Below are 14,402 nucleotides of genomic sequence, written 5' to 3'. Positions count from 1 at the left end.
TGACTGCAGATAACCAAGACAGAAAATATAGTGAAATGACATGAAATGTGATCTCAGAAGGAATAGGAACACTTGTTTCTACTGAGGAACCATGATCTAATTCCTTCTTCTAATAATTGTTTAACCAGTATGTATTTCCTTTTCTGAACAGAAACTGTTTATTTCTTAATTTCATTACTCTTGAGTATGAGGAGGAGAGGCTTAAACAGGTATGGTTAAATGTAGCCTGAATGAATATGTACCCTAAGTAATTGACGGACAGTATTAAAGGAGTATATGTAACACAGTTCTTGAATTGGAATAAATCATTCAAGTTTGTTTTAAATACTAAACCGGTGGACTTGTGATTAGATGGTATAATATGAATTACTACATCCACAAAGAATATGCATACCTGAATTGTTATAATTTAGGTCTTTCCACAGCAATTCTTGAACATACCAAATTACTCAATATTTATTATATTCTTTTTCCCCCCACACTCTGTTCCATGCTTCCATGTTTCTGGATCCACTCCTATTTGTTATATTCTTAATCTTAATTCTTAAGACAAAAATTGGGACTCTTTCATAAAGATTTAGGAATAATAACCAATTTGTATCATTACCTGACTTTCATTATATATGTTAATGTATACACTTCAAATTTGACTGATAACATTAAAGGTATATTGATTATCTGCTTTACCTGTTAAAGGTATGTGTATAATTTCTACTTCTAAGTCAGGTGAATTAAATTTCACCTATGCCACTTGGATTGCTTACCTTTCAAATTTAATGCCCAGAATCAGATACAAGTTTTTAGTTTTCTTTGTACTCAAGCTAACATCTGTTTTAAAAAAATGAACTCTCATCCATTAATATGTACATTTACATATGATGGTTATGTGAAAATTCTGCAGGTCGTTGAGTTAATTTTAATAAGTCACCTAGTACACAGATTATTAGTAAATGCCTTGCTAATATATATTAATCAGAGTAGGCAAGACACATAAGTGAAGTTTGAATGTTAAGTTGTGTAAAGCCTCCTTTCCCATAATCTTTCACTAAAATTTGACTGTTTATTGATGTATAGAAGAGAAATTGATTAATATGTTGATTATTATAAATGCTGTTGGTGGATTTTAAATGTTATTTTTAATATTTTAGGCTATCCCTCTTTGTTATCACACACGTAGATTATTTAATTTGTGAATGAGGGATACCCAAAGCAAAGTTTAAAGCTAACTAGTTTCTAAAGTAGAATTTGAATTGAGTTTTACTTAATGGTTTTGTAATAAACCAAAACAAATCCTTACTTGGTATATATATGGTCTACCTAGACTTTGAAACAAAACAAAAAGGAGAGGGAAGCTGTTGTTCAAAGAAAATCAATGGTGTGTTTAATTATAGCATTAGCATATTATATGACTGACCATTACAGAAAATGGAGTCAGATATGCCTGGGACAAAATCCAACTTCCTTCATACTTAAGGCATCTGTCCTTGAACTATTTATTTAGCCCTCTAAGCTTCTTGTTTCCCCCTTTGAGAGTTTGGGAGAATTAAATAAGTTATGCAATTTGTGAACAATCTGTTCATAACATTAAGTCGGTATGCATGGCAAGCATACATCATAGAAATGTCAATATTTCAGTGTCCTAACTGCCCTCCCAGATCACCTCTGACATCTACAAATCATACCAAGAGTCTTCTGTTTTGATCTGAAAGTGTAATTGCATGGTATGGATGTAATCAGAAGAGGAGATAATGTTTTAGGCCAGAAGTATGGCTAATTATGTTGTAATCTTGGCTCTTCTACCACTTAGCTGGTTTCTTTGGTCAGGTCATTTAATGTCTCTCAGTTTTCCTCATTGGTAAAATTAGAATTTGAGACTTGGTCAGGTTTTTTTAAGTTCCCTATGTGTGAGTTCATACATTTAGACATATTTCATAATAGAGCTGTCTACTTAAGCCTTCCCCTTGTCAAACCCTTTCCCTACTACCAGGTATGACCAAAAAATGACGTTTACAGCCCTGGTGGTGTGGCTCAGTTGGTTGGAGTGTCGTCCTGTATAAGGAAGGGTCTCGGGTTCGATTCCCAGGCAGGGCATTGACCCCTGGTGAGGGTGTGTACCGGAGGCACACGATAGATTGTTTCTTACATCAATGTTTCTCTCCCTTCCTCTCTCTAAAAATCAATCAAGACATATCCTTGGGTGAGAATTAAAAAGAGAATTTTTTTAAAAATGAAATTTACAAATAGTAAGTAGGTTGAATACCCAAGAAGACATTTAAAGCAATGATAGATATATCAGTCATTCAACTATCTTTGTGCTCTCTGAGTCTGAGTACTGGGATACAGAAATAGGACTATTCTGTCCTTAAAGATCTCAGGCTGTCTGAAAATAATTCGTAAATATAAGGTGCTAATAGAAACAATTTAGGATATCCATATGTCAATTTGGTGTGGGGAGGAAGTAATTAGACTGACTTACAGTTTAATTTACTCTCTGCATAGGTAATAAATATATTTATACAGTTTAAAAGTCAAAATGTACAAGAGTATAAATTGAAAGCATCTCCGACATCTCTCTCCTCTAGCTACCCAGTTTCTGCCCTCAGAAGCAACCTATTATTACCTGTGCATTCTTCTGAAGCTAACTCTTGAACTAAATCTTAAAAGGGTCATTTATATTAGGCCCCTGATAAAAGAAGGGGATGATTTTCCAAGTAGAGGGGAAAAGCAGTTTGTATAATAGTGTGGAAGAGTGAGACTATGTCAGATTTGGGAAATGATGTGATTAATTTGACAGGAACCAGAGTGATGGGCTAAAATGTCATGGTAAGAAATTGAGATTTTTATCATAAGTGTATGGTTGCTGTTGAAGATGTTTCTTAAAGCTTTTATTATTAAAGTAGTATGTATCTTGAACCCATTGCAGTACACTTTTCAGTGAGTATTCTATTTTTAATTAAAATCTTGTAATAAAATTGTATATAAGGAAATCCTAGGGGAGCTCTGAGTCCCAGTAGTCAAGATTCTCATTCATTAGAAAATACTAAATAGCTTGGTATACCTAGCTCTAGCTTAAGTATTCTGTTTACCTTAAGTAGTTTGTTTGCCTCAATATTACCTTAATAATGATGAAATATTTTGGTATATGTTAAGATAGTCTACCAAAGAAGTATTTTTATTACAGCATGCCTTGGAAACTAACTCTATATTAAAACACAAACCAAGCTTGTTTTAGGCCCTATGTGATTTGATCTGTTAAGCAACTCTAAGGAAGTGTTTCTACCCCTTTTTTATGAATTAAAGAAACTGAGGCTCTGAGGATTTGAGTCTCATAGATATTAAGTGACAAAGCATAGATTCAGACTCGGGCCTCTAACTCCAAAGCCAGTGCTCTTGGATATTCCGAGTTAGTTTATTATTATTATTGTTGTTGTTGTTGTTGCTTTGCTGACTGTAAGGAGGAAGGAAAAACCTACTGTAGCCACTGATCTGTTGTATTGTAACCCTTCACCTGAAGGATATATTTAATCATTTAAAATCCCTAGATGATAATGTTGGAGGTGGCCCTCTGCTTATTTTATTTCCCTGGTTTCTATTTAGAGATCTCTAAAGTTGAGTTTTGACATAAGAGAAGAAGAAATTTGCTGAGTTCTGGGCTCATGTATGTACTTCATCCTTTAAACTTCTATAATTTTTGTAGATTAGTTTTGAGGTATAGTATATATGTACCTTTTTTTCTCTGTGTTATAATTAGTTACCCTACAAAGGTGTAGTACCTTAGTAAAGCAAGTAGACAAATGTCACATTTGAGTCACCTTTCTGATGTATTACTTTTCGTGTACTTGGAAATTAACATGACAGACTATTTAGTATATAAAGTAAGAGAGAAAAGAATATACTTTGTTCATTGGTTTTGAAAATGATCAGGCCTGTCTGTATTTACAAATGGCTCTTTTGAAATTCTTGGTCAACTAGGTTTCACAGACTTGACTCCTTTAATCTGTGCCTGTTAATCAATGTTTTGAGACTAATTCTTGTTAAATTTGCTAAAAATCCCTCAGATAATGGGTAACACTCCAGCTGAAATATTCCACAAACCCAAAATTTCATATTATACTACTGTCTTTATCCTTGGAATATACTGAGTTTTTCTGTAGTACATAGATTGTATGACTTCATATAGTTTCTTCATTTTGAATATATGTAGAAGGTGATTGTTAACTGCACACTTTAGCAACCTCACTGTATTCGTTCTGACATTTAGGTTCATTTATAGTAGGGGTGGGGAACTTTTTTTTTTGCCAATGGCCATTTGGATATTTATAACATTATTCACAGGCCATACAAAAATTATCACCTTAAAAATTAGCCTGCTATATTTGGCCAAACATTTAATTAACTCACCCCTAATGCCTTGGCAGGGCCAGACCAAATAATTTCTCGGGCCTTATACAGCCCTCAAGCCAGACATTCCCCACCCCTGATTTATAGTATTTTATTTCACAGGTTCTTTTCTCACCCCAAGACTAATGACAGATAAGATCTTTTTTTCACTTCTACATTTGACTTATGAGAACATTTCATTATTAGTTTATGTTGTAAAAATACTGGAATTTCATAACTTAAATCATATGACTATTTAAAACCAATTCATTTGGCATGTGAATTTTTTTTTTTTAAATATATTTTATTGATTTTTCACAGAGAGGAAGGGAGAGAGATAGAGAGAGTTAGAAACATCGATGAGAGAGAAACATCGATCAGCTGCCTCCTGCACACCTCCCACTGGGGATGTGCCCGCAACCCAGGTACATGCCCTTGACCGGAATCGAACCTGGGACCCTTCAGTCCGCAGGCCGACACTCTATCCACTGAGCCAAACCGGTTTCGGCATGGCATGTGAATTTTATTCAAATTAAATACATGTATGTTTTTCCAAAGTCAGGATCTGAATTTCTTTTAAAGAATGCTATCCTTATAAATATATTGTAAATACTCTTTAATGAATTTTAAATTTCAGACTTGCAGAATAAACTTCCAAGTTTACTCTTTGTTACTCTCTTGTATTTACTACTTTCCTTTTTTAAGTCAATCTGTTTATTTTAAACCGAAGGTCTCCCAAACAAACCTGTATGAATAGCATACTTGCTCCCACGTGGTCCTGGGTAAGCCTTGTAAAAAAGCCAAATTGAGTTTTCAATTGGTTCAGTTGGCTTTCATTTAATTTGGCAGACCAATTCTAAGTACAGTGGAAAAAAGAGGCCTGACAAATATATCTTGAGAGGATACAAGCTATTAAATAAACAGTAGTTAGCAGCCTCTTAATCCTTTCTTGATATCTAATCAGTGCCTTTGATTGCCTTAGACCTAGTCAAGAGAAAAATAAAAGGTTAAAAGAATAGAAAGGAGTTGAAGTAGGACAAGCAAAAAGAAGTGCACATACTGAAGACTCCTAATTAATCAAATAGTTGCTTTGGTGACACTCTGGCAACTGGTGTGTGTCTACCTTTCCTAGTTTTGGATCATCTTAAGAGGTACCCTACCGTTTAAATTTTTTTAAATGCCTTTTAAAAATGGTTGTGTGGTGTGTGTTTTTAATTCAGTAGATAACACAATGGGTCTTAATCTAATTTTTGGAGTCATGGAATTCTATTATTTTGTTTGATGATCATTGATATTTGATTGCTATTCTAGCAGAGCTTGGAAATAGTTTTCTTATTGTACTACTACTGCAGAGACTCTCTTAAGGTAATTGTTAGGGTCTCAGAAATGTCATATTGTATCTGAACCTCATTTTTATGACAAAATAATAGCTGTCATTTATTAAGCATTGACTATCTACCAGGAGCTTTCTATATAGTCTTTACATATGAATCACTGCATTATTTAACTGATAAAGCGACAGACCTAGAGAGGTTAAAATTTAACTCTGCTATATATTTAGCATAGTGATTTAAGAGTATGAACTCTGGGACCAGATTGCCACCTAACTAACTCTGTGACATAAGACAAGTTACTTCTATCTGACCCAGTTTTCTTATCTGTGAGATGGGAATAGTAATAGCACCTACTCTTAGGGCTGTTGTAGAATTGAGTTAATAAATGTAGAACAGTTAGTGTCAAGTATATAATCACTCATATTCTTAGCATGCTGCTGTTATTCTGCTACAGCATGGATCAAGAATTTTAGAAGTGATGTCTCAAGTTTTTGTTAGTTCCCTAAAGTACAGGTTGGGGATGGGAGAGACTTTAGAAATATGCTGAGCTGCGGGGGAACTGTAAGAGCAGGTTTGTCAAAAGTTTAGTCTCCTGCCAGGCCACGGTAGCTCAGTGGTTGAGTACCTACCTATGAACCAGGAGGTCACGGTTTGATTCCTGGTCATGCACATGCCCGGGTTGTGGGCTTGATCCCCAGTGTGGGGCATGCAGGAGGCAGCTGATCAATGATTCTCCTCATTGATATTTCAATATCTCTCTCTTCCTCTCCCTTCTTCTCTGAAATCAATAAAAATTAAAGTTTAGTCTCTGGAAAAGCCGTTCCTGAGATGTGAGGTGGATCATGCTTGCTGGGAGCTTGCCCAGATGAGCCTATCAGTTAAGATTCTGTAGTTAATAGCCCTAGCCGTGGTCGGCAAACTGCGGCTCTTTGGCCCCTTGAGTGTGGCTCTTCCTAAGCCTTAGTAGTACCCTAATTAAGTTAATAACAATGTACCTACCTATATAGTTTAAGTTTAAAAAATGTGGCTCTCAAAAGAAATTTCAGTTGTTGTATTGTTGATATTTGGCTCTGTTGACTAATGAGTTTGCCGACCACTGCTAGGGAAAGTGTCCCTAAGGAATAGTAAAGATGGAAGGTAATTAAGATGCACAAACTATTACCCCTTAAATGCTAGAAGTTAGAAAGCTATCATACAATTCAGCACCATTTTTTGCCCTACCTGAGAGAAACCACACATAAATAAATAGACTCTGAAGGTGAAAATTTTGTTAAGTCCAACCTAGAAAAGGACTCGTTCATCATCAAACCCTATCAAATAGATCCTATGAAGAATTTTGTATTATGAAGGTACAACTTATTTTACATGTACCTCACAACAGCTTTATTAAACTGCTAAACATATAGAGATTTATGAAGGTATCTGATAAAGGGTAGTGTTGATTAGGCAATGAACTGGTTAAATATTTTTTTACAAACATAATTGAACACTAGCTAATATTTGATTTGACTTTTTATTACCCTTTTCTTTTAGAACTGTGATCCTGAATTGTCAGGGTCTGCTGGATTTTTGTGCAGTTTTAATTTCTTTCAGAATGCTTTTTTAAAAAAATTTTATTGATTTGAGAGGAAGGGAGAGGGAGAGATAGAAACATCAATGATGAGAGAGAATCATTGATCAGCTGCCTCCTGCACGCCCCTACTGGGGATCAGTCCTGCAACCCGGGATGTGACCTTGACTGGAATCGAACACAGGACCCTTCAGTCCACAGGCTGAACCAGCTAGGGCTCAGAATGCTTTTAAGCAACCTTATTGTGGCTCTCACTCTCCCTCCCTTTCTCTCTTGAAGCTGTTACACTGTATTAAAAATCTAAAATCTTCCATCTTTTTTTTAAAAGTAGTGAATTTACTATATTTTCTCAACCTCATCTCCAATTCTTGGATCTCACAGGAATCCTTCAACTGCTTTCTACCAAGCGTTCCATTTGAACACGTTTCAGGAATCAAAGAACCTCTGGGATAGGTATGAATACTCACATATGGAATGTGTACATGCAAAGGTGTATGCATGAATTGCTTTGCACTGAACTGGTTTCTCATCACTAAAACTGATCTTTGTTATTTTAGAGGGGGACTCATGTATTTAGCATGGGACAAAGCAGCAAAATAAACCAAAAGGACAGTCTATATTTTATATAGGATATAAACATTTCTTCTTACTGAACTTTTAATTATATTTATTTTTGGAAGGATTTACATTTTCTATTGAATTTTATTATATGAAATATTTACTTACCCTTGTGTATTTTAATGTTAAAATATATTCTATAAAATAAAGTGCCTACAGTTACTTTAATTTTGTGCTACTTTTATTTCTCTGTAAAAGCCTTAGTGACTCAAAGCAAAATGTTATCTTATATTAAGAAATTGGAGGAGGGACAAAACCAAGGAATCAAAATAGTAGTCATTGTTTAACTCTTGGCGAGAAACTTTACCATCAAGCTTGTTGGCTAGAATTCATTAGTCTGCATTACTGTTTTGTAAATCCCTAAAACGGTTTTCTCACAGAAATGTGTACATTTTACTTTTAACTTTTAAAAATATTGAATGAAGTCAAGTTCATTTATGGTAAAAGTTACTTTGGTTTATCTTTCTGCGTAATACACATTTTAAGTAGTATATGCTCTGTTGAGTTATTTTGCTAAATGTTTATTAGCACTCTATCATTTTGTGTCTAATTAATAGAAGTTGAGCGCAAATGTTTTTAAAATTTTCACAAAGCTTTGTAAAGTTCTTTCAATTCTGCCTGGCAACGCATTTGTGTCCTCTGGCATAGTTTGGATAACACTCATGGACTTAACTCCATCTCTTTCATTTGAAAAGAGTATTGCTAAGTGCATGTCATGCTTAACATGTCATGTTAAGACATGGTCTACATTGCCTAGAAATGGTAACAGTCTTCTAATTATTTGGCTTGATTTGCTTTGTGTGTCACTTGAAAGAAATTTTCTAACAAACTGTCTTTTTTGTGATGTGTTCCTTACTTTACTAAAAATGTTTTTAAAATAGTTACTTGTAGAACAAGACATTTTAAAATTTATAGTACCATGTTTATAAATTTCATTTTTAAATTGTTCAGCTAAAATAAATAAGTAAAATTGTCCCACTCTAGCAATAAGTTAAGGCATAAATGTAAATTGTGGCATGAAACAGCATGAAGGTTTAATCATTCGAATGGCTTGCCAGATGTAGCCAGCCAGGGTGAGTACTTTGGTGTATATTTTATACTTTTCTCTTAGAAAAAGGAAGAATAGCACTCTATATAGAAATGTAAGAATGGTTTTCACATGTATGATAATTTATTTCAAATAACTGACTTTTGTGAGCTGCCATGACATCAATATGAAAGATATCTATTTTCATCAAATCAATGTAGAAAAGTTTGAGCTTTTTTTAAAATATAATTTGTATTTAATACTGAAAGATTTCTTTTGTTTCATTATAAAACAACCATAGAAATTGCCTGCTTTTCATTTGTTTTTACAGCTAAATGCTCCTTATCTAGTTTTGATTTTAGATACCAGAAACATTTAAGGTATCAGAAATGAGGCAAGTTACTATATCTGTAGTTTCTCTTGGGTTAAAATATATTCTCTTCTCCTTGGAGCCTGTTGTCCAGAGCCAACGAAGTTAACGGATACTTGTCTGTAGTATGTTAAAGCCAAAATATAATCATAATTCATATTCTAGATCAGCTATATTCAATGTAAATTGGCCTGTTGGTACTGAGGCTACAAACCCGACCTGGTAGAAACTGACCAGTGGTTTCCTTTTAACTTTTTATCCAGCTTATTAAATTTTCAATTGAGAAGAATAGTAGCAGCTAGCTTTATTAGTTCCAAAACATCTACCACTTCACTTGGCAGATATCTAGACTTTTGAATTAGCTAAAAAAAAGTATTGTGGGACTATTAATTCTTTTTCATTGCAGACAGGGGTTGAAGATTTGTATGTGTTAAGCTTTAAAAAATATTATATATAACTTTTCCTAACCTTGTTTGTATTAGATCTCACCAAAGTGTCTTGTTCATTTTTTACTATTATAAATTTTGAATTGTAAAAAATTTTACAACTAATTTGGCAAGTAAGTATTTAATAGAATCATTCAGTATTTATCTTCTACATGCTTTGAGGTATAAATTTGCCTATGCAAGTCTCCTATTTATAAAGTCTTGGAAATCATTTTCGGTAGGGGAAGCTTTTAAGTCCTGTGCCAGTTTTCATTAAGCCTGCCCTAGAAATCTGAAGAACCCTGATTTTGCCTACTTGAAAGACTGGAATCTTTTTCTAGGATTCTTTTCATAGAGTATCTTTTAATCAAAATATAAGTAACTAATATACCTTTCTCACATTGACTTAGAGTTCTCTCATAGCCCCTCTGTTTTCTTCTCTATTTTAATTAGAATTACCAAGTTGAGAAGCTTTTCACCAATCAGTCTGCTTCTGTCTGTATTTAGATATTCTCTTTCCTTTCCCTTTTACTGTAGGTGCCATCATTGTTTTCTGGCTCCCCATTTGTCATTTGCAGAGTCCTCAGATAATCATTCAGCTGAAACCATCACTAAATGTGTATAAGGACAGTAGATACTGATATGTCAAAAATAATACAGGCCTTTCTTAGGAAGCCCAAATGTTTGTGTGGACTATTTATTAAAATGAATAATGTAGCTTCCATAGTTAGCTTTGTGGGGATTATTTTACCATGAAGAAGTTCATTTTTAGTGATAGCATAGCCTATTAGCATTTCATTATAGTAGCTTTAAATTTTGACTTTCTATTTTCCTGCTTTAAAGAACTGCTTTCCAAATTTAAATATTGGCATTGCTTTGTTAAATCAATAGAATTGTTTTTGAAACTTGATCACTAGGGAGCAGGCGCTAATTGTGAGTCTTTTGAATGCAAAGGCTCAGAGTAAGAATTTACAATAAACAATTTTATTCTCTTGTAAATATCAGGTCAGTAAGGTAGAGAGTACTAGAAGGAAGAAACTTTAGCTCAGGTAGATTAAACAGGAAATCAGGTAACTTGTAAGGATTTAACCTAATTGATAAACAACTTGCAATATTTCTGCCTTAGTGAAGAAAATGCATAAATGTGGTTAACAGATGAGAGTTACAGTTGCTAGTTGCACCATCCCCTTGAATCAGCTTGTCCTTCTTTATGATAGCACCAATATTTTAAGAGAAATAAAGAGAGTAGTACACATGGGTTATTAACTTAAAGTTAATGTCTGGTATGTCTTTTACTAGATACTTGATGATTTTGCTTAAATTTTATACAGTAATTATTTTTAGCTAGTTTTTTAAAATTATTAGATTAGGAAAAACTTAAAGTATTTTATGGTAGAAAAGGCTTCCAGTATTTCCTATCACTTTTCTGTATGAGATTTTATTTTTGAAATTAGGAGTAAATCAAAACTAAGCTGCTTGAATGAGACTATTTGGGTTGTTTTACTCATCCTCCAAGAAGCTTTGATTCATTATTAAAACCCACCAGTACTTGTTAACCCAAATGGTAAAACTCAGGTTTCAGAACTTGGCTAATCTAATCTATATTTTGAATGCTCAGTGATATGTCTTTGTAAAAATCATTTTATGGAAATATAATTTGTATCAGAAAAGTACACCATTCATAAATGTACAGTTCAAACTGAACACACCTGTGCAACCAGCACCCAGCTCAAGATACAAAATAGTATAAGCTTCTTAATGACCCCTTCCTATCACTTCCCACCTCAAACTAACTTCTAATAAATGGAATAATTCACTATATATTTTGTTTGTGCCCTTTGAATCCAGTATTATGTTTCATCTATATGATTCAGCATAATTGTAAGTCTGAGCTACGTACTTTTAAAGAATCACCAATAGTGGATCACTTGTTTGAGATTGTTAATGGTTTAATGTCCTCTCCTAGTGGTTATATTAGTTCTCTTGTAGCACCTCTGTTTTCTTCTCTATTTAAATTAGAATTACCAAGTTGAGAAGCTTTTCACAAATCTGCTTCAGCTGTATTTAGAGGTTCTCTTTCCTTTCCCTTGAGTAAATGAATCTGAGCTGTTTTATAACCACCCCAAATATATTCCCTAATAATTTGTATCTAGTACTTAAATAATTTATTATCTGATTACATTTTTACCTATTCCAGTTAAGGATATCTAATAGAGGATAATCAAAGACACTAAAAATTAGAGGACAAAATTTAAATAACCTGTCACCTTTTAGTACTGGATCCCAGATTTCGATGAAAACCTAAGGACATGCTTATAAAATGTCCAGATGACATTAAAGCAGGAAGTCATAGCTATTACTGGATGATAGCATTTATAAATTTAATAATCTGAAGCATGAGAAATTGAAAGAACTTGTATGTAAATTTGGGAAGGTTGAATATGTAGAGTGTATTAGTTGATGGCATTTATAGTTTTAGTTAGCAAGTGACAGGCCTGCCACAAAAGCTAATGAAATTTTAGGCAGGTTTTTGTAACTAGAATAAACAGGAAAAGATGGTGACAGACCTATTAAGCTCTAATGCAAAGCTAACTAGACAGTCTACTTAGCATACTCTATCTGGACAACCAAGTGGGTGTTTCAGCAGGCAGGCTGGAGCTAACTTTCTGAAAGTGGATGGGCCCCCTGGAAAATAGTTTTGCCATCACTAGAAATAATAAAGCTGTCTTACTGGCTGTTAATTAGGAATGTTAACTTTGAGCGAGATTTAGCGCCAATTACTTTTTAAATCCCTACTCTGTGGAGTTTTATTTCCCTTAGTGCTAAATGGAAAAGAGGCAAGAAAAGCATTAGAATTGAGTTTCTTTACTTCTTTTTGTCATTATTGGCCATGGTTGTCAGAAAACCTCAGAAAGTTACATGTTTGCTTAGGAATGGAAGGCTTGCAAACTATTTTCTGTTCGGAAAGAATCCCATATCATAGACAATTAAGTGGTGGTCCCAAATAGGGAAACCAATGAGCTATGTCTTAAGATGGAAAAAATAGATAAAAACATCATCATATGATTGAAAGTGATAACTATCATTTAGAATTCAAGCATTTTATACCTCAGTGTAGCTGGAGGGATTGGTCAAGGCTTGTTCATTAGGAGGTGGGTTTTTGAGTTGAAACCTGAAAGGTGAGTAGAATTTTGTCAGAAAGAGTTAAAGAACTGAGGGAAAGAGGGCGCATTCATTCCAGTTAGAGAAAATACTGTGAACTACTGTGAAAGTACAGGGCTAATGTGATAAGGATGGTTAAATTTGATTGGTGTATAAAATAATTGAAGACAACAGAGAAGAGATCTTGGATTGGATAGATACTAGAAAGCTAATGAAGGTGTTAATTAGGCAATGAAGATAAGGAGAGTGGTTATCAGAAGTTAGGAATTAGACAATTTTGCAACAGATTGGATATGATATGATAGTGAAGCAGTCAAATTTGTCTGCTTAATGTCAAACCTAATTGAACGCGGGAATGATGGCACTAGTGAAAGAATTGGTTTGGAAAGAAGAAAACAGTGATGAGATTCTGTTTTTAGCTACTTTTGGATGATATGAAGGGCTGATGGAAAGTCAAGGTGGAAATACTTGGAATATAGCCGGAGCTGCAGATCTGCAGCTTGGTAGAGAAATTAAGGCTAGAAAAGATTGAAGATTGATTGACATATTTATATATAGCATTTCTTCTCTCTGAGCTTTGCTATGGCTAGCTGAAATGGGACACCTGACATGCTGACTTTATTTTCAGCACATGGCAGAACTTCAGAATTGATGATGAGAAATTATTAATTGCTCATCCATTATTATATGCTTTTGCACATATGTTTACCACTTTCCTCTTTACTTAGTAATTTTCTTAACGTAAGTCACCACAGCCTACTCTTGACAGGTCATGGTAATTATTTTCAGAATGAAATATGAGAAACAATTTAAAAAGGTGGAAATAGTTGGTAAGGTGTTGTTTATTTTGTTTTTATTTTTCACCAAATGGGTTTTAAGTAAACCAAGGCTTTGAAAAGAAAAGAAACTTGTGTGCTTTTGTTTTTATTAAAATTTGAGTTGATAGCGGTTAGATGAGAGAAATGGCTGATACTGTATTCTAGCTGACATTTGTGTGTGTGTGCATGCACACATTAATATTCTAAATCACTTAAGTCAGGAAATATATTAATTAGATCTTGTGATTGATTAGAGCATGTAAAGTGTTAGCTTGCCAAACATTACCTTTGTGTTTAGGTATCAGTTGACTACTTCTAAAATATTTTTCATATTTGACAAATTCATTTAAATGTGATAATTTAAATGTGTATTCATTGATTAACATCCTTAAGAGCCAGCATTTCTATACCATTTTGTTTCCTGATTGTTTCTAAGATTGAATATCATTATAAATATTTAACAATTCAGAAGGTGCTCATTGTAATCTTTGTTTTAAGTTTTCAATTGTGATAATTGGCCCAGAAATAGTAATATATATATAACCTGTGTCCTGGAATCCAAAAATATATCTTTCTACATACAGGCAGTCCTCAGGTTACGTCTGACTAGACATACATCGTTTCGTGGTTACGTCGCCATTTCCCATTTACAGTATTTATTAAAGAAAAAAAAAAAAAGTCCCGTCATTTCAACATAT

General features: G+C 33.8%; 1 protein-coding gene across 1 annotated transcript in view; it reads left to right on the top strand.

Annotated features, from left to right (window-relative positions):
* Window positions 1–14,402, top strand: part of TSC22D2 (TSC22 domain family, member 2) — a 53,922-nt gene that overhangs the window by 7,004 nt on the left and 32,516 nt on the right. Inside the window, exon 3 of the mRNA XM_014537467.1 lies at window positions 7,666–7,737. Coding sequence (XP_014392953.1) covers window positions 7,666–7,737 — 72 coding nt within the window. The remainder of the gene's footprint in view (window positions 1–7,665; window positions 7,738–14,402) is intronic.

This window comes from Myotis brandtii, unplaced genomic scaffold (genome assembly GCF_000412655.1).
Source record: "Myotis brandtii unplaced genomic scaffold, ASM41265v1 scaffold179, whole genome shotgun sequence".
NCBI classification, from domain to species: domain Eukaryota; kingdom Metazoa; phylum Chordata; class Mammalia; order Chiroptera; family Vespertilionidae; genus Myotis; species Myotis brandtii.
Note: the sequence above shows the minus strand (reverse complement) of the source record. Positions and strands in the feature narration are given on the sequence as shown.